This window comes from Lycorma delicatula, chromosome 1 (genome assembly GCF_047948215.1).
Source record: "Lycorma delicatula isolate Av1 chromosome 1, ASM4794821v1, whole genome shotgun sequence".
NCBI classification, from domain to species: domain Eukaryota; kingdom Metazoa; phylum Arthropoda; class Insecta; order Hemiptera; family Fulgoridae; genus Lycorma; species Lycorma delicatula.
The window spans coordinates 88,762,883-88,789,690 of NC_134455.1; the positions used below are offsets into that span (position 1 = coordinate 88,762,883).

The 26,808-nt window shown below is 30.8% G+C and overlaps 1 protein-coding gene and 1 long non-coding RNA gene across 2 annotated transcripts in view; one reads left to right on the forward strand and one right to left on the reverse strand.

Annotated features, from left to right (window-relative positions):
* Positions 1–10,866: 10,866 nt before the first annotated feature.
* LOC142318140 (uncharacterized) lies at positions 10,867–15,021 on the reverse strand. Its single transcript, XR_012754829.1, has 2 exons — positions 14,708–15,021; positions 10,867–11,278 (listed from the first exon to the last, which is right to left on the reverse strand). It is a non-coding gene; the product is annotated as an uncharacterized LOC142318140 (long non-coding RNA).
* Positions 15,022–21,922: 6,901 nt separating this feature from the next.
* Positions 21,923–26,808, forward strand: part of Dhc98D (Dynein heavy chain at 89D) — a 392,049-nt gene continuing 387,163 nt past the window's right edge. Inside the window, exon 1 of the mRNA XM_075354119.1 lies at positions 21,923–22,191. Within this exon, the coding sequence (XP_075210234.1) occupies positions 21,924–22,191 (268 nt within the window). The 5' untranslated portion in view covers position 21,923. The remainder of the gene's footprint in view (positions 22,192–26,808) is intronic.

The window sequence follows — 26,808 nt, forward strand, 5'->3', positions numbered from 1 at the left end:
AGAAGCCGTAATCATGGGTAGGAATGAGGACAAAACAATTCGGGGCAAGTATAAGATCTTATACGATTTAACGGAGGGAGAAAATAGTGCGCTACGAGTTACTCTAATAGCGATTAAGAAAGTGGTGGAGAATTCGCCGTCACCTACGTTCGTTTTACTGGAAGGGAAATTCGGATCGGCTGTTAAACGTATACTGATATACACACTAAAAGAACGACTTGGTAAAATAAAGATGGTGTTACCACAGACAGCGACAAAGGTGCAAGGTGAAACCATCCCGGTGGTCAAGTTAGCGACGCCGGTGGTAACTGACAGTCGAAACGGAAGGGGTGGTGTGGCGACACCAAGTATGTAACGTCACAAGGTGGTCGGTTGTCTTCCCCCTACGCGGTTGGGATGGTAACTGACAGTAGCACACTAGTAGTAAAAACTGTGGGTAGATCATATGCTGACCTCCTCCATACAGTAAAAGAGTCGGTCACTAGAGAGGAGGCGGACGAAGTATTGGCATTGCATAAGGGCGGAAATGACGAACTATGTATTCGGGTCAAGGAACACGCAAACGAAAACAATTCTTCGAGACAGAGCTGCGGACCTACAAATAGATCTCAAAACGAGAGCTACTCGCAGGACGGTGGTCCACCTGAAAGAGTTGGACCGTGATACAACCGAAGCGGAGATAAGAGATGCAATGGCCCAAGTGATTGGAGACACGAGGAATTTAAAATATCTTCGGTCCAACCGGCTTACGGCGACACGCAAAACGCGTCAATTATTACAACGCACAGAGCGGCAATGAAACTCCTAGAGACGAGAGTTCGTGTCAGGAGGGTTCTATGCCGTATTCAGATAAGGTCGGACACCCACTGTTTTAAATGTGGAAGATGGGGTACTCCTCCTTTCAGTGCAATGAACCAGATTGTAGTGAAAGATTTACAACTGTGGCGGACTGGGCCACAAGAAGAGAGACTGCTCAGAATTCTCCAAATGTCTGAAATGTAATTCTGTTGGCTATCGGACAGACAGTGGGGCCTCCAAGCGAGTTGATCGATGAGGTTAATGCAGGTTAACGCAAACCGTAGCGTATGATCTGATCTGGCGGATGGCAGTAGCCGAAAACAAAGACTTCCTGCCAATTTCTGAACCCAACGTGAGGAGGGTGGCCGTCCATACCTCGAAAGTGGATAGCAATGCTGATGCGGCCATCTTAAATGTATCTGGTCGATAGGCACAGATCGGAGTCTTTACAGGCAATGGTTTTGTGGCTGTCAAGTTAACTGACTACGTCCTGATGTTGGTATACATTTCCCCTAACTCGGCGACGATAAACTTCCGAGTATTTATAGAATTCATCAGAAGATGCCATAAGCCCATCATATTATTGGGGGACCTCAACTCAGAAAGCCGTGAATTTCGAGGCAGGGTATCGACAGGATGTGGATATTCCATGGCCAACATGTTCGCGGTAGGACTCGTTGCACGCAATAGGAGTCGTGTCCGCACATACATTGGTCGGGAGAGAGGTACGATTGTAGATGTAACGATGGCATCGGAAAGAATAATACCGATGATTAATGACTGCCAGGTGCGGCAGGAAGAGCTCTCCACCGACCATAATGCTATCACGTGCGAATGTGCTCGGCCAGGATATGTCAGAATCCCCTGCTGGAAGTCCACAGAGAGGTGGCCGATCAGTTCTCGAACATGTTTGACAGAAATAATCAAGTAACTCCGGAAAGGCTTTCAGAGTATTTGCAAGGTGCTTGTAGACACGTCGGACAACAAGACGGGCTGGGCAGACATCGAATCTATTGGTGGTCCCCTGTAATAGCAGAAAAGAGAACTGCAGCACTCGCTGCGAGAAGGAGAATGCAACGGGATCCACGACGAAACGGAAGGGTGAACGAGAGAACGTGGGAAGATTATCGTAATGCAAGAGGAGCATTGACTGCTCCAATTAGGGATGTTAAGCTTAAGGCTTGGGAGGGGCTTATTGCTGATCTTAACGCGGATCCCGGAGGGGGCGCCTACAAGATGGTAATGGATCGGTTCGGTAGGCCAGATCCCCCCTTCTCTGGAGACGTGGCACTCCAGATGGTAGAAGAACTCTTTCTGGTTATGGAGTCAGATTGAAGTGTTATTCCAGTCGAGCATGACAAGAGGTTCACCATACAGAACCTGAAGAGTGAGGTGAATACATTACAACCAAATAAAAGTCCGGGGCCGGACTTGGTATCCGGCAAAATAGTTAAGCAGAAAATAGATAAGGAAATAGTTAAGATGGCTTGGCATCCCTGGACTGTGCTTGATGCATTTAATCTAACTCTTGAGAATACATGTTTTCCTGATTACTGGAAAGAAGCCCGATTAGTCTTAGTACCAAAGAAGAAAGGTACAAATCAAGACAGGATCTCATATAGGCTCATATGCTTATTGAACATAATTGGAAAATTGTTTGAATGGTTGATCGTTGAAAGACTATGGGCGGAGTTGGAGATGATAGGCGGATTATCACCTAAACAGTACGGCCTTGTGAAGGGGAGGTCTACGGTCAATGTTTTGAAATACATGTTCAACTGGTCAGCAGGTAGAGAGGGTGGTTCCTGGCGTCGAAGGAGGATCCCACTTGCGGTCCTCTTAGATGTCAGAAATGCTTTCAGTAGCCTCCTCTGGCCTGTGATAAATGAGGCGTTGAGAGAGAAGAACTTTAGTGATTACCTCAGAAGTATCATAAACTCCTATTTGCACCACAGGAGAATGCATGTTAGTATAGAAGAAGAAGATATTCCAGTGGAAATATTTGGGGGAGTTCCATAGGGGTTGGTAATTTGGCTTCTCCTGTGGAACAGCATTTGACGGTGTCCAGAAGATAGAGTTCGAAGGTGACATGTTAATTTGTGTTTAATTTGAATAATAATTATTATTCTAAAGTGATTGTAAAAGATTTAATACATTAATTATGGATGAAATAAAACCTTATAAAAGAAACTGTTTTTGAATTACAGCAACATTCCAGAATTAACTTGAACTGCATAATTCTTCTGACTCTAGTTAAGATGGTCGGAAATGCTTTAGGATGTAACATCACTGATTAACAGATTGATAACTGCTATCTTTGTGGGGTGACAAACCTCCAGTAATACTGATAAAATTTACAAGAATTAAGAGAGGAATTACTGTGAAGAAGAAAAATTAAACAATATTTTGATGCATCACTTAAATCTTGCATCTGATTTCTTTTTATATCTAAATGATGAAAGCTTGTCTCCAGAAAGAAAGCAAGTGCTAGCACTGGTGAGAACAGTGAAATGCGACAAAGAAATGAAATATTTGTGGATCTGGAATTGCAAAATCATGATGAAAAAAGCCAAAGATCAGCCAGTTATTGTACTAGAATAAAGTTAAATGAGTTTTATTATATAACATACTAACATACAGTAACATAAATAATTACTTTTACTTTGTTATTGCTGCAACCTATGAAAATGATTTATTATTTTTTTTTTATATCTTTTAGATCTTTTAAATACAGAAAACAAGAGTCTAACTTTGTAACACATTTAATAAAACCACACAGCGAACTGAAAATGAAAGACTTAATGAAACTGATTCATAATAGTAAAAAAGGAAAAAGATTGATTATTTTGGAAAATAATAAAATTTATAATCAAGTGGAAAAAACTTAATTTTATCAGAAAAGGAAATAGGTAATTATAAAACAAATAGATAGAACATAACTGATATATAACAAAGGACAGGAAGACTAGCCAGATAATGTGATTTGAGTGGGGTAAGTTGTGTGACCTAATGCTATATAAATCCTTACAGAACAGGAAATAGATAAGGAAGGTTTGTAAGTAGACAAAGGGGGGTAGGTGCATGACCTTACACTATATAAAGTCTTACAAAAGGAAAAATGCCAGTACAGCAAATTTTGAAAATGGAATATATTCTAAACATATCAATGTAATATAGTTATGACGAAACTAGAAAAGCAGATAAATCTACTCAAAAAAAAATTATTTTGATGTTAGCAGAAAATATTTCAATAAAATGGTTTAGTCCAAAACATTCAAGCTTGAGGAAAATTTTGATCTATTTTTGCTCGAAATGAGTAGATTACCTACATGTATTACATAAACCTACATGTATTATGTTAACTGAACTTGGGTTTAGAGTGTTGAAATGAAACTTTACCTTATTGAGAATTATAACTGTTATCCTGATTGCAATGATGACTATAGATCTGGCAAAACTGCAATTTGTATAAAAAATTTAAAGTTATCAAAAAAAATATTACTTGTTACTGCAGATGGTTAAAAGTAATTTTTTTATAAATGAAACTAAAATTTGTATTATAATTATGTATAGATTTTATAACATGCCAGTAGATAAATTCCTATAAAAGATTAAAGACTATCTACCATTTATAAATGAAGATAACATTATTATTATAGGTGAAGAATTAAAGTTGAATATTTACTGGATGTGATTATTTTCAACATTCTGTCAAGTAAATCAGTAATTGTGAAGACACAAATGACTGTAATCTATGTAATATTTTACATTACAGAAGTATGTTAAGTAATAACAGTATAAACATGGATAACATAACTAAGTTATGTCATATAAAGATTGTAGTATGGATATATAAAACCAGTAAATAATTGGAATAAGGTAATAAAATTGTATATAGAAGAAAGCATAAATGTTTTTTGTTAGTTTATATCAGAGATTTTTTAATAATGACATAACTCTTGCTTAGTTTGTATCATTCTTCAAGTTGATATTTTCCTTCAAAAAGCTGAATACCTTAACTCTACCTCTGCTACTGCCATAGTACACAATTTTACCAGTTTGTCTAGTGTCATAAATTTTAGATAAGTTTGCTTTTAAGGTGATTAGAACCCAAAATTGTTCCTGATTTTTGAGTTTAAGAAGTAAAGTTAGCAGTAATAATGAGAAGATTCTTCAAATTGTCAGATGATTAATTTACCTGGCCCTATTGCTGAAAGCTGCAACTAAATAATGTTGTAGCTTCTAATAGCTAGCAGTTGTAAAAGGCAATAGATTTTTGAATAAATGAACTAGATTTTTTATTTTTATAATTTAACACAAAAAAGATTTTTTAACAAAGCAGATTCACAAAATACATGAAATTTGATTCTTTCATCTGATTTATAAAAATATATTATTGCATTTTTTGTAACAAAAAAATAATTATAATTATATATGCTATAAATTATGATACAAATTTTTAGTCTCCACTGTATATGTATATTTATTGATTTATTTTTTTGCCATTATAACTATGTAATTTTCATAAACTTAATTTTTATTTCAGGAAAATGAATGAATATGGATTAGAATAAAACTAAACATATATATGGATCAAATCAGGAGCAATAATAAAATTTGTTTAAATTTGTAGTATTATGCAAAAATTGGTTAAGTTTTTTTCAAATGCATATTGATGTTATTATTTCAGGTATTTTATTTTTTTTAATTTTAATTTAATATTTTAAAATTTGAATTCTAGTACCACCAAAAATATTGATTGATAAGTATTAGATTAATTTGTCTCTGACCCCAATATTTGTTGTTACCTGTAATTAATTTTATTGATATTTAATAATAGACGACAAAGCACAGTCATCTGATAGTCACTGTAACTTGCATTTTGTAAAACAACACCAATGTAACAGGTCCCTGTTTAGCTATGGTACTTTGAACAAAATTTCATGTGAGAAGAAAATGTCTATGTTATTCCTATTATTGAGAGTACTTTGTTTTGCGGGAAACAATGTATTGCTCTGCGAGGCCATAGGGATTCAGGGCGAATAGAGGTTGAGGTCGACCAAGAACCAGAAGAAAATGATGGCAATTTCAGGGCACTTCTTCGCCTTCGAAGTAAGACTGATAGTGTACTAAAAAATATGTTGACGTGTAGTGTTGGAAATGCGCACCAGTCCTAGAATACAGAATGAAATAATTGAAGTGTGCAACGACCTGATTGTTCGAAATCTCATGAAAGAACTTAATGCCTCCAGTTGCTTCTCTATTCTTGCCGATGAGATGTCAGACATATCAGACTTAGAACAATTATCACTGTGTGTTCATTATGTTGATAGAGAAACTTCCACTGTGAAGCAAAACTCTCTACAATATGTACTATTATATGATGTGATTGGAAAAGGAATCACAACAGCATTATTGGACAAGTTGAGTTAATTAAATGTGAACATAAATAAGATTCGTGGTCAAGGGTATGACGGAGCTATTATCTCCATCTCAGGAAAAGTAAACGAAGTCCAGGCACATGAAAAGGAAATAATTTCATCAGCTTTATATGTCCAGTGCTCAGCACACAGCCTCAACTTAGCTGTATCCAGTGCTTGTGAAGCAACTGCCATTAGAAACTGTATGGGTACAATATAAAGTCTATACAAATTTCTTAATACACCTAAAAGGCAACTTGTTTTAAAACTGGCAATAAGTGAAATGGAAATTACAACTTCAAGCCGTGAAAAACTCGCTCAACTTTGCGCAACACGTTGGTTAGAAAGGTATAATTCCATGGCTGTAGTGGTGGAATTGTATGACCCTATATTGCAACCCTTCAAAGCATATCAGAATGGAATGACAAAAACTCGTCCTCACAAGCAAATTCACTTTTATGTGCTTTGATTGACTGTCAATTTGTGATATCGCTGTTTTGTATTCAGAGACTGTTTTCTTTAAGTCTCCCATTGTGTAAATTCCTCCAGAATTCAAATATTAATCTCATAGAAGCAACAAAACCTTGCTGAAGATATTAATATTGAAATTAAATGTATACGCAAAAATGTTGGAGAATTTTCTAAAATTTTCATCAACATCTTCTAAAAGTCTTCAATAGGTTGGGGTCCTCCATTGAAATCTATCGCATGGCAGCGTGAGCAAAAAATCGTGTAAACTTGCATTTATCATTAGTGACCCCCAGAACTTTACTTGTGTCTCTACTTTTATTCCATTTCTGGATAAAAGTAGATTCATGTCCCAACTAGATTCAAGTTTCTTGAAATACAATGAAATAATGAAAAGTTTTCAGGGCCTTTTACCTATGAACCTATGGACCTTCTGCCCCTACTGTCTCAAGTTTATGCTTTCACTTCACTCACAGAATTCTATGCCAGTGACATAAGAAGCGGTTGCTAGCAAGATCTGAATAATGAATTTAAATTATGGAACAGAAAAATTGTACATCTTGAGAAGGGAGACCAACCAAAAACAGCTGTAGTTGGGTTAAGTATGTGCAATCCCAACCTAATGGCAAATATATTCACTTTGTTAGAAATACTAGCTGCACTCCCAGTGTCCACATGTACAAATGAACTATGTTTCTCAACATTACAACGTCTAAAAACATATTTGGGTAATTCTACTGTAAATACATGTTTAAATGAATTAGGCACTCCTCAACATACATAAAAACTATACTCCAACTGCAGAAGATGTGTTAAATGAACTAATGAAAAAGAAACATCGTTTGGACATTGTATTGTGAATGCTGAAATTTCCAAATGTAGTAACAAAATATACTGTAGGCTACGTACATTAGAAATACTATATTAATTTAACTAGTAACCTTTTAAACAATGATTTTTCAAAACAATAATTCACTATAGTAGAGTACTGATTTGAATGTTTAAGACAACTGCATTCAATTCTTTATTCAAATTCCTTCATAGAATATGGGATTCATCAGTGCCAATTTTATCCTTCAACTTTGGTGAGTTCCATATTGGGTTTAAATTTATTTCATTATATTTGATTGCTTCCATGAATTTTATATGTTATGTAAAGTGTCTTAGCTATCATATACAAATAACCATAGACTAAAATATATGATAAATTTTAGTCTATGGTTATTGTGTGGTTATTTAGTGGTATGATTATTGTGTAGCCTAAGTATAATAATGGCATGTGGCACTGGCACAAGCATTTTTATTTTACAAAATGAAATAGATGTCAAAAAAACTATAGACTAAGGCTGTGAAAACAATACATTATAGAAGATCTTATTAGGGTATTTATGAATGTGCTATATTTGAACATTGTAAAATAAATATATTGTAACATCATATAATAATAATAAAATAACACACAAAATTTAAAATACCGATTCAATTTAAACAATTTTAATAATGATTTTTCCCTTAACAAAATTCTATGTATGCCACTGGTTTTCATAAAAATAGAAATACCACTGCAGTAATAATTGAATTTATTATATATTTCATTGTTGGTGCTTTGGACAGATTTTGGAGGTATGTAGTTGTGTGTATTTTGTGATCTCATTAAGGCTTTTAATTGTGTGAACCATTTTCTGAAATTCAGAAGCTCAAATATTAACTTGAGCTTCTGAATTTCAGAAAAAAAAACTACCTCATAATTGAGGTAGTTTTTTAATACTGAGGTGGTTGAAATATACTTGGAATACAAAGGGTGGTTGTTGGTTCAATAAATTGCTCAAGTAAGTTATTTATTATTGCTTGATGAATTAATTCACCATATAAGTTTACAGAGAGCTTGTATGTGGGAATATTGAAATTGCCTGATTGGGATCTGAAACCACGGACCTGCAGATGAAAGGTTGAGACGCTACCACTTCATCACAGATCGACAAGATTGTTGATAGAAAAAAACAGGGTTCAATTTTAGGATCTTTTCTCTTACTTGTTTATATTAATGAACTACTTTACTCAGTTCTGAAGACTCAGCTAATTAAATCTCTTGATGAGACCATGGTCTGTATATGAAGCCAACAAATTTAATTTAGATGTGACTGAATATTTAAGTACGGTTCTAAAAGTCATAAAAGAATGGTTTAAATGTCGTGGTTTGATGATTGACTTAAAACAAATTTAATAAATTTTCATTTAAATCAAAATGATGGTAGAAACTTTCTGCAATTGGTATCTGAGGTTTCCTTGTTTTGTTTCCTGGTGATTTTGTAACCTACTATTGAGGCACTTGATATTTAATCATTTTTATCTATTAAATAGATATTTACCCACATGTACCAAGAAAACAACTAACATAAAACATGACATAAAATTTACTCCAATTATGCCAAGAATTCAATTCACTTAGAACATAATTTTTATAAAAATATCCTTAATAATACGCAACAAAGATTAAATGCATAAACTAGTCTGCTAACTGTTTAAAGAACTAGAACTATTAATAACAGTGCCACTACTTTGATTATTTTTTTAACTTTTACTATAAGATTGATTAATTTTGCTCTATTATCAGTTTATGTTACATGTAAAACTATTCATAATATGTAACAAATAAGTACATCATTTCTTAAGCAATGCTGTTAAATAGAGATATCTACCGGAAAAACGAGTTAGGTAGGGATCAGAATGCCAATTTCTCATCCAAATGGCCCCTGAAGTTTCTAAACCCTAAATCCTAATCCTAAAATGATTTCTTCACAGCAATTTTCACATTGATTACCACTAAATTTGTAAGTCAAATTTCTGATACCAATCTATAGAGGAATGTAGTATGAAAAATAATGTATCAAACAATTTTATAGAGATTAAAAACAGAACTTTTTAATTCGTTTTATTAAATTAAATTGTAACATGTTTAATCAATGCTCATTAATTACTTTATGACCTTATCCTTCACAAGATAACATAAGGCAACACTTTTATTCATTTTCTTTTGAGTAATTTCATTTTTTAAATCTATTTCTAGTGTATAGTTGAAATTAAAAAAAACATATATATTCTAAAATTTTACTAACTTCACAGACATAAATAATACTTTTGGATTATAGGAATCCCATATCTATATACAGATATTTATTATTCCTAGCTATGATTATTCACACTCAACAGAAGTTAGTATGTGGGTGAGTAAAATTAATATACCAATCGAAATTGCATTAAAATAAGCAAAAAATTATTTTTTTGGGTTTTTTGATAGTTTCAGAAAGTTCATTACTAAATCAATTTCTTTTTCAAAATAATAAAGTAGAGGTTGTTGCATGGTTAATATATAAGTTGCAAATATTTTAGTTAAAAAGCTGTAAGTTAAAATTCATTAGATGCATTTATGTTCAATTATTTTGTACTTACAACGTAAGTATAGTCTTATTTATCAATTTTTTTTTTGTCTTCATGCATTTTACTGGTTTGATGCAGTTGTCCAAGATTCCTTATCTAGTGCTAGTCATTTCACTTCGATATACCCCCTACACATCCTACATCCCTAACAATTTGTTTTACATATTACAAACATTGACTGCCTGCACAATTTTTTCCTTCTACCTGTCCCTCCAATATTAAGTGACTATCCAGGATGCCTTAATATATGGCCTATAAGTCTGCCTCTTCTTTTAACTAAGCATTTTTCCAAATGCTTCTTTCTTCATCTATTTGCCGCAACATCTCTTCATTTGTCACTTTATCTATTCATCTGATTTTTAACATTTTCCTATAGCACCACATTTCAAAAGCTTCTAATCTTTTCTTCTCAGGTACTCCAAATGTCCAAGTTTCACTTCCATATAAAGCAACGCTCCAAACATATACTTTCAAAAATCTTTTCATGACATTTAAAGGCTTGTTTCGCCTGTGTTATTCGGCATTTTATATCGCTCCTGCTTCATCCATCTTTAGTAATTCTACTTTCCAAATAACAAAAAAATGTGTACCTTATTTATCAATAAGGTACACAATCCTTTTTCCCATAACTATGGATTATCGCTGCTAGCAATTTTATTGGTAAATTGCTGAATCATACCCTTTATGAATAACAACAGATTACATATTTCATTTAAGGTAAAATAAAAATAATAAAACATGGTACTGTCAAAAAAAAATTTTAATAATAATGTATAAGACAAATTATGTAAACAGATATGAACATAAATGTACACAAGAATTAACTAACTAAAGCTTTTAAATATTTTATCTACATATCATCTTATCAATATTATTTATCAGTGATTTGTAACTCTTTTTCAAATTCTTTATCAATAAGAAATTTAGCTTCTTCCTCATACTGTTTAAGTTGTAATCTTGTTCTAGATGGTTTATACACAAAGTTATAAACTGTTACTGCTGTAAGAAAGCAAACAGCATATTTGAATGAACTTGAAGATAGTATCTGCTTAATAGAAATCTTTTTACGCTGATTTGTAATCATATTCTATAGCAATAAATAGGAACCAGCTGTTTAATTAATTCTTCAGGGTTAAATACAAGATACCTGAAAACTAACCAAAAACATTAAATTTAATTTAAAAAATAATTTAAATAACTTGTTGCTTTATTACTACACAATTATATGCTACACCACTAAATTATAACACTATAAATTCATATTCCTATAATTACTAAAATACTTTTTTTAAAGGTTTTTATTTATTTACTTTACTTACAAATTTTCCACTTTCTTATACTAGATATTGAATCAAATTGGACCAATCAACCCAACCAACAAATTCTGACTGAAAGTGGCCTCAAATTTATATACCTCACTTTTAAATTTCTAGAAAAATACAATAAATTTAGTTCCTTTAAACCTAAAGATTTTGTTACATAAAACAGAAATAAAATCGATTGGTAAAATCTTTATCCTACAATTATAACTATTTGAACTAACTGATGGTTAATGGAGAAATAAAAAAAAACCATTTAATAATAATATAAAAAGTGTGTCCACAGATATGATAAAAATTGAGGGTTAGTGGAATATGACATCACGGATCTTTGATTCATGAAGGTTATTACACCAGTTTTATTAAAAAAGGAAAAATATGGTATGAAGTGAATGATATGACTTATCAACAAAAAAAAAATTGGCTGATAAATTTAAAAAATTTATATTTGATTGTTCTAAAAACGCAATAAATTTTAATAATAAATCCATAAGATAACAATCAGTAATTCATAAAAAAAGTAAAGAATAATCTAACAAAACATACTGATATCCAAAAAAATTACAATGAAATTGTAAACTGTACAGTAAGAGTCTCGCAGATACAATTTCTTCTGCTCAAACAACAAAAATTTTTGTAATATAACTAAAACTGTTTTTAACAAAATGATACTGATATCAAAAAAGATAATATGTTACATTTCTCTTATCAAAATCTGATAATTTAGAATTTTGTTTAAAAAACTACATGTTAAATATATATTATAGACAATAAATAGATAATAAACAATGTTTAAGCAATCCATAAAATAAGAAAAAACATTTTTTAAATGTTACAAAACTCTTACTGGCCCGATTTCATTTATATGTAATACATATCACGTTTACAGAAGAAATACAATTCTTATGATTATTCGTTGTTTAATAAATGAAATCACGCTGATAAAGAGTTTTGTAACAAATTTTTCTATTTTTTGGTTATTACATGGAACACTTAAAGATTGCTTATCTATTATTGTATATCTATTGTCAATTAGATATATTTAACATGCATTTTTTTTTAAAGAAAATTCTAAGTTAATGACAGATTTTGATAACAGAGACGTATCTTACCTTTTTTGATATCAGTATCATATTGTTAAAAGCAGTTTTATTTACATTGCAGAAATCTTTGTTTTTTAAGGGGAGGAAATTATATCTATGAGACTTACTGTACGGTTTACACTTTTATTGGATAAACTAATATTAAATTGCAAGTCTTAGTATTATTCTAAGATTGGAATTAGATGTAAAATTCTATTTTATCATAATTATGTTCACATAAAATGTGTGTGCACATAAATTCATTCAATAAATACATAAAGTACCACAGACCGTTATTGTAAACATTGTAGTATACTGTTGAACAAATATCAAATAATTCTTCCTATTAGATTTTCTTGTTATTACAAATATTCTATTTTTTTTTTTTAATTTTTCAATACTCTAAGATAATCTAAGAAAAAATGTGCATAATGTACTTACATACATACAGCATAATGTACTTAATAGCGCCTAGTTTACTTTCTTCTAGTAACAAAAATAAAAACGGGATCTCAAGAAAAATTTGGGGAATTTGATTTTAAATTAATTACAGGGGCTATGACATAGTTTGCAGGCAGTTTACTTTTTTTTTACTAATTACAGGTTTATGATTACTTTCAATTAAAATTATTGCTTGCTAAATGATTTACTATCAACTGTATACATTTTAATAACTTTTCCTGTTTAGCCTCTGGGAGTCACTGTCAGGTATTACTTCAGAGGATGAATGAAAATAATGAGTGTAAGTGTAAGTGTAAGTGTATGAGTGTAAGTGAAGTGTACTCTTGTACAGTCTCAAGTCAACCATTTCTGAGATGTGTGGTTAATTGAAACCCAACCACCAAAGAAATTCAAATCTGCATAAAAGTAACTGCCTTTACTAGGATTTGAACAATGGAACTCTCGACTTCAAAAATCAGTTGATTTGCAAAGACGCATTCACCACTAGACCACCGCGGTGGGTTACTATTTAATATACCTGCTTGCACAAAACATCATTATCAAATTTTATCTGTCTGTTTATTAATTTATTATTATTTAAATATATATGGTACTTTTCTAAAATATCAGTATTATATATGTTATTAGAGTAATAGAGTATGTTAATAAATTTGTCTGGGTCATAATTATTATTTATAATATGTTTAGCAAAATTTGATTTATCTATATGACCTTAACTATAATTTAGCAACTGAAGGATTTTCACATCATGAATTGTAAACCAATAAACACCTTGGATAATAGCTTTCCTAAATATCACAGTTTAAAATTTAATATACAGAAATTGACCAGTAATTTGTAAAATTTTATTAAAACATTTACAGCTTACAGAAATATAAAAATACATCAACTTTTTAAAGGTGCTTTCACTGTTGCACGCCTTTTTCTTATGTTTTATGTATTTTATAAATTTTACAATCAGTTAAGCAAATCAATTTACAGTTTTAGTTAATCAATTACAACACAGAAAGAATGATCACTAAATGTTATATTAAAAATATAGAAATATCTCAAAAATATATTCAACTGACAAATCTAAAAGAAAAAGTTTTAATCTGCAAAATTCAAATTGTAAAGCTTATAGTACAAATAAATATAACTTACACAATAATAAAAATTAATCAATAATATTACTTTGGCAATGTCACTAAAATTTATTATTCATTACTATGACATTAAAAATATAATTTTTTATAGTAAATCTACATAGATTTAAAAACTGCAAACAATGTATACAAACAATAAGCATTCACCTAACAATAATTAAAAATTACACTCTTTAAAATATTATTAACCACCGAAGAACACTTGTATCCATGATCTGGTATTCAAATCCACATAAAAGTAACTGCTTTTATTACGATTTAAACTTGGAACTCTCGACTTCGAAATCTACTGATTTGCGAAGACTCGTTCACCACTCGACCAACCCGGTGGGTACATTTTAATAAACTAGCTATATATTTTCATACCAGTATACAATTTTTTCCTATGAGAAAGTGGCTTATTTTGCTTCTATAATGCTTATTATGGAGATTTTATATCATTTCAATAGTTAAATATATCTATTAGTTATTAAATTGCCTAAGTTTGCCAACAGATTCAAGTGCTGGATAAAAATATCTATTGAAATAAAATAGCCAAAAGCGTATTAATATTTAAATTTACATTCGTAACTTACCGATTTTATCCAACTTTTTAGTTATTGTCGGTGTGTTCAGAACTAGAAGGTTGATCTATTTGATCACTCTTATATTTTTCTAACAATGGTTTATATATGTATATACCACTTCCTATACCCACAATAGACGCAAAAATAAAATTTGATGTAAAAAATCTCGGCTTCCGAATTCGAACTGCCATTAGGTAGTACAAAAGTAATAATGATTAAATTTCATACGACCCCGCTAACAGTAGCAGAAAATAAAATTATTTCATAAAAATAAGAAAATAGAACATCTTGATGTGAAAAGTAACCTCTACAGTGAAAACCGATAAATCGATATCTTTCTATCGAATAAATGATTATATAGTTTTAAGTCGATCAATCGATCAATGAATAGAATAATATGTCATTCAAATGATAAATGCTAGCGGCTGGGATATTCAAACTTCAGTAAATAAATCACCATAAATAATAATAATAATAATGCCCTCTCTCGTCCTGTCTAGCCTCCGGTTACTACCGTTTAGATAATACTTCGGAGGATGATATGTATGAGTGTAAAGAAGTGTGGTCTTGTACATTCTCCGTTCGACTATTCCTGAGATGTGTGGTTAATTGAAACCCAACAACCAAAAAACACCGGTATCCACGATCTAGTATTCAAATCCGTGTGAAAATAACTAGCTTTACTAGGACTTGAACGCTGGAACTCTCGGCTTTCCAAATCAGCTGATTTGGGAAGACGCGTTCACCACTAGACCAACCCGGTGGGTTAAATAATAATAATAATGCCGTGAGGTAGATAATCCCCACGTCCGGAACACAACATCTACGTTCCACGTCCAGGGTGGCAACAGCTGTATGTACAATTCACATAGCTGGCTAACGGGGTTCCGAGTAAATTCCTCGGTTTTACTTTTTTACTTTTGCCCTGTTTTCAACTTCAGGCCACCAGACGGACTGGATTTTTCGGCCACCTGCAGGATATTGACAAATAAACGATTTGGAAATGGATTCATACCATTTTTAGAGCTGGCGATGTGGCGGCCAGGGTCAGTGTTATTGCAGGTGTAACGGAGATCCTTCCGTTGTCCACATGCCCCCTGCGATGGCAAGCATGTAGCAATGTGCCCATGTATGTCGGTGTATGGGAACTCTGAAAGCTTCGGTGAGTAGGAGCCTGGAGTCAGTACAGAGATTGCGCATCCGCTCTCTGCCAGGACATATGCCGGTTCCACCGGAGTACCGGATCAGACCTCCAAGGTTAGTAGCCCTGGAGTGCGGGTGTACCCCGGTGGCTAGCCTTGCTACAGAATATACGATGAATATTCTTGAACAATCTAGCGTGGCAGAGGGTGTACGTAAACACCCTTGTTTAGAAACCTCCGATTCGCTACAAGCAAAGAGGAAAAAGAGTAAGGAGTCAGATAAAATCAAGAAAGATGCTGACAGAATCAGTAGAGAATTGAGAAAGTCGTTGTTTGGAAACAATGTTCCCAAACCAAGATTTTTAATTATTACGAAGGAGAATGGAAACTTCCAAAAGGTCAGTCCATTCTTAATCGCTAGAGAGATTGCTAATTGTGCTGGTGGTCCCGTTAAAGAAATCCAGAAGACTTTTAATGGATTGCACGTACAAACTATCAATGACAGTCGAAGCCAGAAAGTCCATGTATTTAAGAAGATTGGTGAATTTGCGGTATCTGTGCAACTGTATAGCACCCTTAACACATCCAGAGGAGTTGTTGTTTGCCGTGATCTTCTAAACTGTACAGAAGAAGAAATAGTACAGGAAATGTCGAGTCAAGGAGTGATTCAGTGTCGCAGACTAGTAATGAGAAGAAATGGTGAGGTTCTTCCTTCGGCCTCGCATGTACTTACATTTAATAGGCCTAACCTTCCTGAAAAGGTACGAGCTGGCATATATCGGCTTGATGTACGTGCTTTCATTCCACAGCCTATGAGTGTTTTAAGTGTCAACAATTCGAACACACTGCAGCTAGATGTGAAGCGCAGGAAATTTGCATATGTGGAATGAAGATACATGAGGGTGATCCATGTAAAGACCCTCCAATCTGTATTAACTGTAAAGGGTACCACAACTGCCAATACAGGAATTGCCCAGTATATAAATCTGAAACGGCCATTCAGGAAGTTAAAACACTTCAAAAAGTTAGCTATCCTGAAGCGAAGAAAATTGTTAGTCAAAGAACACCTCGACCACTTATGCAGAAGCAGCTGCTGCCCCTTCCTCATCAAAAATTAACGTGGAGCAGTTGCTTAATACAATGGCACCGAGTCTTGCAGCAATGATAGAGAAAATCATTGATACAAAGATTGAGTCGACTCATCGGTCAGAACCAATCAAATATGCGAAGACTCATTCCCAGACTGATGTCGTTGATATAAGAGACGTACCGACACAGCACAAAAACCAGCAAAACCTCCGATTATAACGCAATGTTTAAATGAAAAAAAAAAAAAAGGTAAATATGTATATATGAAGTCAGATTCGAACCGATATGCCTTCCCCTTGCAATATCTAAATTTCATTAATTAAAATTTTATTTACCTATAACTGTGGAACCACTGAAAATAAGTACCACTTATGGTATATCATTGAAAGGCTCTCAATGAGGGCTTATTACTGCTTTTAAGAAAAAGACAAAATCCAACTTTTTTTGGATTTTGGGGGTTTTTGGACACCTTTGGTTCAGTCAATTGCAATCAAAACGGGAGGTGCACAACTAGATGTTACAACAATCCTAAATCCAAAATTTCAACATTCTACAATTAATTGTGTTTGATTTATGCGAGATACGTACCTACATATGTACAGAGTCACGCCGAAACTAGTCAAAATGGATTCAGGGATGGTCAAAATGGATATTTCTGTTGAAATCTGAAAACCAAGATTTTTAATAAACAAAAGTTGCAATTTTCTAGAGAGTGGGCTAATTTTTTTCATGAAATACTAATAAGTAAAGTCTATCAAATAATTAACTTTTTACATTTTAAATGAACTGGATAACAATTTAAATAAAATTACTTTTTTTTAATTAAAAAAAAAAATATTTTTGTTACCACAGGTTTGGGACAGACAAAAATTGTTTTATATTGGTTTGAAGGCTTGATGTAGAAAATAAAGATCCAAAAACTCTCAACTCCTTTTCTGAAACACGATATCACTGAACAAAGAAAAATAAACATTTAATATTATTAATTTTCTCCTTCTTTGTATTAATGCAATGTTTAATGAGCCAGGTAAATGCTGGGGCAGATCCTTTTTTATCTAAAGAGTAGCTTACCTAGCAATTCTTGATACAATCCATATAATGTTATTATGTACCAGTCAGAATTAAATTTTATTTGTTCATATGTTGTACAAGTGATAGACTATTGTATTGTTTACCAGTAAAATCCAATTAATTTAACTTTCAACATTTTAAATTATAATGTAGAATTACAAATTCTATCAATTAATTTTATTTTAATAAAATTTTAATGATTAGTTTTAGAAAATTTACAAAATTTGGTGTTAATGTAGTAAGCAATCTACTGCTATAGTTAGTTCTTTGATTCTGCCACTTAAACGCTATATTCAAATAATAAAAAAATAAATAAATAAAATTATAAAGCTAGTGTAGGTTAAGTTTGGTTGGATTTTATTTATTTTCTTATTTCAGTATAATGTTTCAGTGGTGCCATCTAAGAACCAACTACCTACAGTGGTAGATTGCCTACTACATTAATACCAAATAATTTTCAATGACTTCTTAATATTCAAGAAAATTATAATTTAGATATGCGTTAATATTTTTCTTTAATGTTGAATAATCTGGTCTTTATGCATTGTTGTTGTAATGTAAAATTTAAAACTAATTGTAAAATTATTATTTATTTAATATGTTTTTGGCACTTATACTTTTTGTACTGTTAAAATATTTGTTATTCTACATTGAGTAAAAAAAAATATTCTGTTTTGTTTTCTTTATCTATGAGAAAAATGTGAAAACTAGGAGCATTAATCATTTCAGTATTTGTTCATAATTATGTTACAATTAATATGAATGGAATAACAAACCTTGTTGTCATTGGCTACTATATAAAAAACCATAGCAACATTATTGTAAACAAGTTATTTTGTTTTTACACTTAACTTTTTAATGTACTATATACATTAATTATAATTGTATAAATAACATTTTAAAGAGTGTAATTTTTAATATTGTTAGGTGAATGCTTATTGTTTGTATACATTGTTTGCAGTTTTTAAATCTATGTAGATTTACTATAAAAAATTATATTTTTAATGTCATAGTAATGAATAATAAATTTTAGTGACATTGCCAAAGTAATATTATTGATTAATTTTTATTATTGTGTAAGTTATATTTATTTGTACTATAAGCTTTACAATTTGAATTTTGCAGATTAAAACTTTTTCTTTTAGATTTGTCAGTTGAATATATTTTTGAGATATTTCTATATTTTTAATATAACATTTAGTGATCATTCTTTCTGTGTTGTAATTAGATATATTTTATACTCATTTTCATATTATATGTATTTAATAATTATACATTTTTAATGTAACTGGTAGTGCACAATTGATGTTATGAATAAATTTATCAATAAATACTAAAACTGTAAATTGATTTGCTTAACTGATTGTAAAATTTATAAAATACATAAAACATAAGAAAAAGGCGTGCAACAGTGAAAGCACCTTTAAAAAGTTGATGTATTTTTATATTTCTGTAAGCTGTAAATGTTTTAATAAAATTTTACAAATTACTGGTCAATTTCTGTATATTAAATTTTAAACTGTGATATTTAGGAAAGCTATTATCCAAGGTGTTTATTGGTTTACAATTCATGATGTGAAAATCCTTCAGTTGCTAAATTATAGTTAAGGTCATATAGATAAATCAAATTTTGCTAAACATATTATAAATAATAATTATGACCCAGACAAATTTATTAACATACTCTATTACTCTAATAACATATATAATACTGATATTTTAGAAAAGTACCATATATATTTAAATAATAATAAATTAATAAACAGACAGATAAAATTTGATAATGATGTTTTGTGCAAGCAGGTATATTAAATAGTAACCCACCGCGGTGGTCTAGTGGTGAATGCGTCTTTGCAAATCAACTGATTTTTGAAGTCGAGAGTTCCATTGTTCAAATCCTAGTAAAGGCAGTTACTTTTATGCAGATTTGAATTTCTTTGGTGGTTGGGTTTCAATTAACCACACATCTCAGAAATGGTTGACTTGAGACTGTACAAGAGTACACTTCACTTACACTCATACACTTACACTTACACTTACACTCATTATTTTCATTCATCCTCTGAAGTAATACCTGACAGTGACTCCCAGAGGCTAAACAGGAAAAGTTATTAAAATGTATACAGTTGATAGTAAATCATTTAGCAAGCAATAATTTTAATTGAAAGTAATCATAAACCTGTAATTAGTAAAAAAAAAGTAAACTGCCTGCAAACTATGTCATAGCCCCTGTAATTAATTTAAAATCAAATTCCCCAAATTTTTCTTGAGATCCCGTTTTTATTTTTGTTACTAGAAGAAAGTAAACTAGGCGCTATTAAGTACATTATGCTGTATGTATGTAAGTACATTATGCACATTTTTTCTTAGATTATCTTAGAGTATTGAAAAATTAAAAAAAAAAAATAGAATATTTGTAATAACAAGAAAATCTAATAGGAAGAATTATTTGATATTTGTTCAACAGTATACTACAATGTTTACAATAACGGTCTGTGGTACTTTATGTATTTATTGAATGAATTTATGTGCACACACATTTTATGTGAACATAATTATGATAAAATAGAATTTTACATCTAATTCCAATCTTAGAATAATACTAAGACTTGCAATTTAATATTAGTTTATCCAATAAAAGTGTAAACCGTACAGTAAGTCTCATAGATATAATTTCCTCCCCTTAAAAAACAAAGATTTCTGCAATGTAAATAAAACTGCTTTTAACAATATGATACTGATATCAAAAAAGGTAAGATACGTCTCTGTTATCAAAATCTGTCATTAACTTAGAATTTTCTTTAAAAAAAAATGCATGTTAAATATATCTAATTGACAATAGATATACAATAATAGATAAGCAATCTTTAAGTGTTCCATGTAATAACCAAAAAATAGAAAAATTTGTTACAAAACTCTTTATCAGCGTGATTTCATTTATTAAACAACGAATAATCATAAGAATTGTATTTCTTCTGTAAACGTGATATGTATTACATATAAATGAAATCGGGCCAGTAAGAGTTTTGTAACATTTAAAAAATGTTTTTTCTTATTTTATGGATTGCTTAAACATTGTTTATTATCTATTTATTGTCTATTATATATATTTAACAGGTATTTTTTTTTAAACACCACCAAATTGACAGGACATTTATGTTGACATAATTTACAAACATATGACAACCAACCGTTATGTTTTAAGCACATATCATATTATTTTATAATTTTACATGTGAAATTTTAATTAATATTATAAATAGGACGAATATGAGAGTTCCTTAAAACTGAGTTTAATTCCGAAACTCCTTGAACGCTTAGAATTCAATTGTTGGTAAGCGGTTTTTTGTATATTGACTATAATTATATGATCTTCTATCAGCGGGTCATGTTTAACAAAATTATTAAAAGTTATTTACACTTGAAAAATGGTAAAATTTATTAACATTAATTATTTTATTTAATATTTCATAAACATTGTAAAATCTTAGTTTCGTTATTAATTTTTTTTTTTTTTTTGTTTATATCTAACTTAGTTTAATTTTTTTCTTCTATTTGCCGGATTTACTTTCTTTTTTCACCTTGTTTAATATTGCAAAAATAGGAAATAAAAAAGGCCAAAAGATGTGATAGTGATGTGAAAATTGGGAAAAAATATTTGTTCGTTTTTCTAGAATCAGTGAGTTTAGTTGATGGTGCTGGTACCATCAACTACTTTTTCAGGAATGGAGGGGATTTTTTTTAAGAATTAAAAATAAATCTGTACTAAAACAAAAAAAAATTGCAGTTTTTTAAATTTCCATTATCTGGATTCTGCACCAAAAAAATTACTTATATAAATTATAGTATATTTTAATTTAAGAAAAAGAATCTTCATTTATCAATTACTGTTTCAGGGTTTAACAAAGTTATCTGAAAAAAATATGGAACCAGACCCAATCTTATATAAAAAGGTTGAGAATTTAGTTGACTTCAGGAAAGAATGGATTAAACAAAAAGTTCTTCTATTTACAGAAGAAACAGATGGACAACTTTTCGATACTATGTGTTCACGTAATGATAATAAAGTTGGTAATAAATTAATACCATTTCTTGAAGAAGATTGTACTGATTTGGAAAGAAAGTTATTTGTTGTTTTTAAAACCTATTATGATAAAGTTATCAATGAAGAAGTTATTGTTGCTGAAGAAAGTAAAAATCATTTTGTTATTAGCATGCAGTTTATTTTGTTGTTTTTTAAAAATTAATTGCTAATGCTGTAAAAATAATATTGTATTTGCTTTTGCATTTGTATATTCCTTCTTGTAACTTATTCACTTGGAAAGAAAGTTATTTGTTGTTTTTAAAACCTATTATGATAAAGTTATCAATGAAGTTATTGTTGCTGAAGAAAGTAAAAATCACTTTTGTTATTATTAGCATGCAGCTTGTTATTTTATTGATTTTTAAAAATTAATTGCTGATGCTGTAAAATAATATATTTTTTGCTTTTTCATTTGTATGTTTCTTCTTGTATCTTATTCACTGCTTATTGTTTAATGCAGTACATAACTTGTACTGAAGTTTATAAAATTTATATAAGATTATAAAATGAAAAAAAAATTGTTACATCTGTGCTAGAGCATGTTTAACATTGCAAGTTTTTTTGTTGTATCAGGTCACATTATCAATAAAAGTTAACTAATTGCTTCCACTACATAAATAATAACTAAAAGATTTTAATAGCTATTATTATCTTCATTTTAACCAAATTAAGCTAATTTGTTTAAATTCATTAGTTTTTTGTTACTTGCAACCAAAAGAGATTAATTTATAATCTTTTTTTTCCTTAGGTAACAAATAATGTAGATAATAATGATTTTATGTATGAATAAGCATTTCTTTTTTTTAAAGAAATATGTAATTTTAAAACTAAATTAATTTATATAAGATTTAAATAACCTCTTTAATGAAAAAGATGTCATCAAAAATATTAAAAAGAAATGGTCAATATCTGTGTGGGAGTGGCAGCATCTGTGCCTTTTATTCAGAGGCTTTGAGTTCAAATTTCAGTCAGACATGACACTTTTTACACTTCAAAAAAAAAAATTTCATTATCAATCAGCAGTTATTACAGGTTGCCAGAATAAAATGAAGTATAGATGTGTTAATTGCTGTTGGGGCTTTATCTCCATTTAATACACATCTCTTCATTGTTCTGAAAGAGCAGATGTAGATAATTAGATGTCAAAAAAAAAAGAGTGAAAATACTTAATTTATAAATTGTAAATGTCAAAATGAATAGAATAAGTAGTACCAGTAACTTACTGTTTGGACCTGCATGAAAATATTGCCAAATGTTTGGTACTTCTCACATAAAATGGAAGAATTTTAATGATTAATCTTTTTTTTTAGGGCTACAGTAATACCTAATAATATAAAATTTATCTAAGAGCAAGAATCATCCCTTTTAATAAATTTCAGACCTATTCTGGTCTGAATCCTTTACCTCCAAAGGGAGATGAATAGTCCAGACAAACCCATAACACTGATTCTCATATATCTTATCTGGGGAAGTCTACATTGGAAAAGATGGTTAAGTTAAAATTTATATTTTTTAATTCAAAAGAAATATAAAATTAACACTTTCTTGAATCTGGAAATGGTATGTCAACTTATTCCTGTTTTATAAAGATTTTGGTAGGTAGATGTTGCTTAAGATTCAAATGGTAGAGGGTAGTTATCAAATTTATAAATTATAGTTGTGTATTAATACAGTTTTTGATAGTCAGTAAAATGTAATTTTTGAAATGAATAATTATTTTAAAAATCCTTTACAACAATTTACTGATGTTGGAAAATGATTTGTAATCTTTATGATGAATATTAACTAATATGCGACAATAAAGTAATGAGACTGATTTTTCTTTGCAAGATGTGACAACCCTGCGGCTTGCTTAGGCACACCATCTTTGACCTTGGTCTATAAACTACTTCTAGTCCAAGCGGCACATTGATGCAACTGCTCAATCGTGAGTTGTGCTGTAATAAGTGAACGCGTGTTTGTGTCTCTCGTCACAGAAATGAAACGGCAAAATATTGCGCAACGGTATGCCATTTCTTTTTGCGTTAAATTAGGTGAAAACGCTACAACTTATGGTAAGCTTCAGAAGGCTTTTGGAGAGGAGGTTATGTCAAGAGCTGAAGTTTTTCGGTGGCATAACATTTTTAGTGGTTTTATCAATACGATCCAGAGACAAAACGTCAAAGTTTGCAATGGTGCTCAAAGTGATCACCCAGACCAAAAAAAGCTCGCATGTCAAAGTCAAAAGTGAAATGCATGCTTGTGTGCTTCTTCGATTCCAAGGGAATTGTTCATAAAGAGTGGGTGCCTCCTGGACAAACAATTAACCAATATTTCTACAAAGAAATTTTAGAAAGACTTCGTAAACGAGTTCTTCGTGTCCGTGCCAACATTGTTGATAATTGGATTTTGCATCACGATAATGCGCCATCCCATACTGCTCTGTCAGTACAGCAATTTTTAACCTCAAAACAAATTTCAGTACTACCACAGCCACCTTATTCACCAGATATCGCTCCGTGCGACTTTTTTGTATTTCCAAGAGTCAAAATGGCGGTCAAGGAACACCATTTTCAAACAACACAAGATGCCCAAAAAGCTGTGACGAGGGTCTTGGAGGATATTACAGAAGATGAGTTCCAGAAATGTTACCATCAATGGCAGAAGCGCTGGAATAATTGTGTGCAATCAGAGGGGAACTACTTTGAAGGAGACAACACTAAACATGACTAAAACGGTAAGCAACATTTTTTACACATCAGTCTCATTACTTTATTGTCGCACCTCGTATAATATATTTGTATAGAGAATTGTGCTAAAAACCTTTATTAAATTTTAGTGGAATTTTCAAGAAATTATTTTACTTTATGGGTAAACATTACTCTAATCTATTTTTAACATAAACATATAGTGCACTTTTCTGACATTTAGAAACCATTCTACCTGATCAACAGTCGTAAAGCAGTGCATATTATAATAAAATAGTATTCCCATGGCTTTTAAGGATTCAGATCTCAAAGAATTAATTTAGGTTTAAAGCAGGGATTTAACTGTGAAATTGTCATGTGAGTTTCTTATCTGAGTTCCAGAAAAGGGTGAATTACTGGCTGAGTTGTGTAAAATGCAGTGTGTTGATCTTTGTTATCTGGATTCTTATATGACCATATGTGGATTATAAGTTAACATAAAAAAATATGATTGGGAGGGAAATTAAATCAAGAAGAAAGATTTTAATTAATTTTTTGAAGTAAAAATTTTCTTATATTTAAACAACTATTTTTTGGTAAAAATAAAAAAAACTAGAATTAGTACCACATGCATTACAACAACTTTGATTATAAAAAATGAATATTTTTTCATCTAAGTAAATTCACAGATTTTAATTTCCTTTATATTGCACAGCAGTGTCAGCTCATAGCTAAAATTAGTGGGGATGCTGCTGCAGAAAATTCTTTTCTAGGCCTTTTCAAGGGCAGGTTTAAAGTTTACACTAAAATAAAAGAACCAAAGAAAAAAAATTGAATCTAATAGAACAACTGGAAGCATAATCTAATAATCTAATTCTCTACATTTTATGACAATCAAGAATGTGGTACACGGTTTAACCGAATTAATAATAAAATGTCAGTACTGATAGTATTTTTTAGTATTATCTTAAAATAACTTAATAAAATGTTCACTTAAAACACTATAGTTCAGTGATGCTTAAATTAAATTTCTATGTATAAATAAATTAATGCATAATTAGTTTTTACTAATTACCTTCTTTTTCACCCTTCCAGCATGTTTTTAGACAGATTTAGCAAGCAAAGAGGCCCTTGCTTTCTGCCATCCTTTGATTACTACTGAAAAAAAACTTTTAAACCACTTTCATATCCCTTCCACTGACTAAACTAGAAAAAGAAATGAACAAGGAAAGTTCCATACACACGTGAAGTAAAAGAAAAAAAAACTACCTTCCACCACTACCACCATGCCAGGGTTGGTACTGCAGTTCCACAGTGCCTATACGTGAGCCACCACTGTTGCACAGCCAACTGATATGTGTAGGCATCTAGATGCTTTGTTAAATAAAATATAAAGAAATACTCTGTGTCAAGCTTTAAAATAATATTCCAGCTTAATACAAAAAATATTCTAGCTTAATACAAAACTAATTTGCTGGATTATTCTAGGCTGATGCATTCTACTATGCTAATATTATAGTGCATTTTCTTCCATACACTTTTTTGATCAACATTTTTATCTAAAAGTAGATCTGATTTATGCAAGGAAACAATTTTATGTAGTTTATAATGAAACTAAAACCTGATTATAATTGAGAAAATATTTGACTGAATTTTTTAATTATTTAAAAAAAATTCAGGTGTATGAATTACTTGGTGGCTTGAATTACAATAGTAAATACACACCACATATTGTTTTATTCTGTTTATATGTCCTTAATATAGAAATGCAGCCAAAGATTTTTCATCTTTTATTTGCTGCATTAGGTAGAGTAACTGCCAATACAAAACACTGATATGTGTAATTTACAGGAATTGTGATCTGTATAAGCTGCAGTACGGATAAATAGAATAATGTACAATTGGTTTCCATGTAATGCATATTACCAATAAATTGGAAAAAGTCTTTATAAATGGTTTAGTAGTGAAGTGAGGATGCATAATTAATAAGTGGAATGATAAAATATCATTGTATTTCTTTACAGGAATTTATAATAATAAATTTAAAGGTAAATTTGT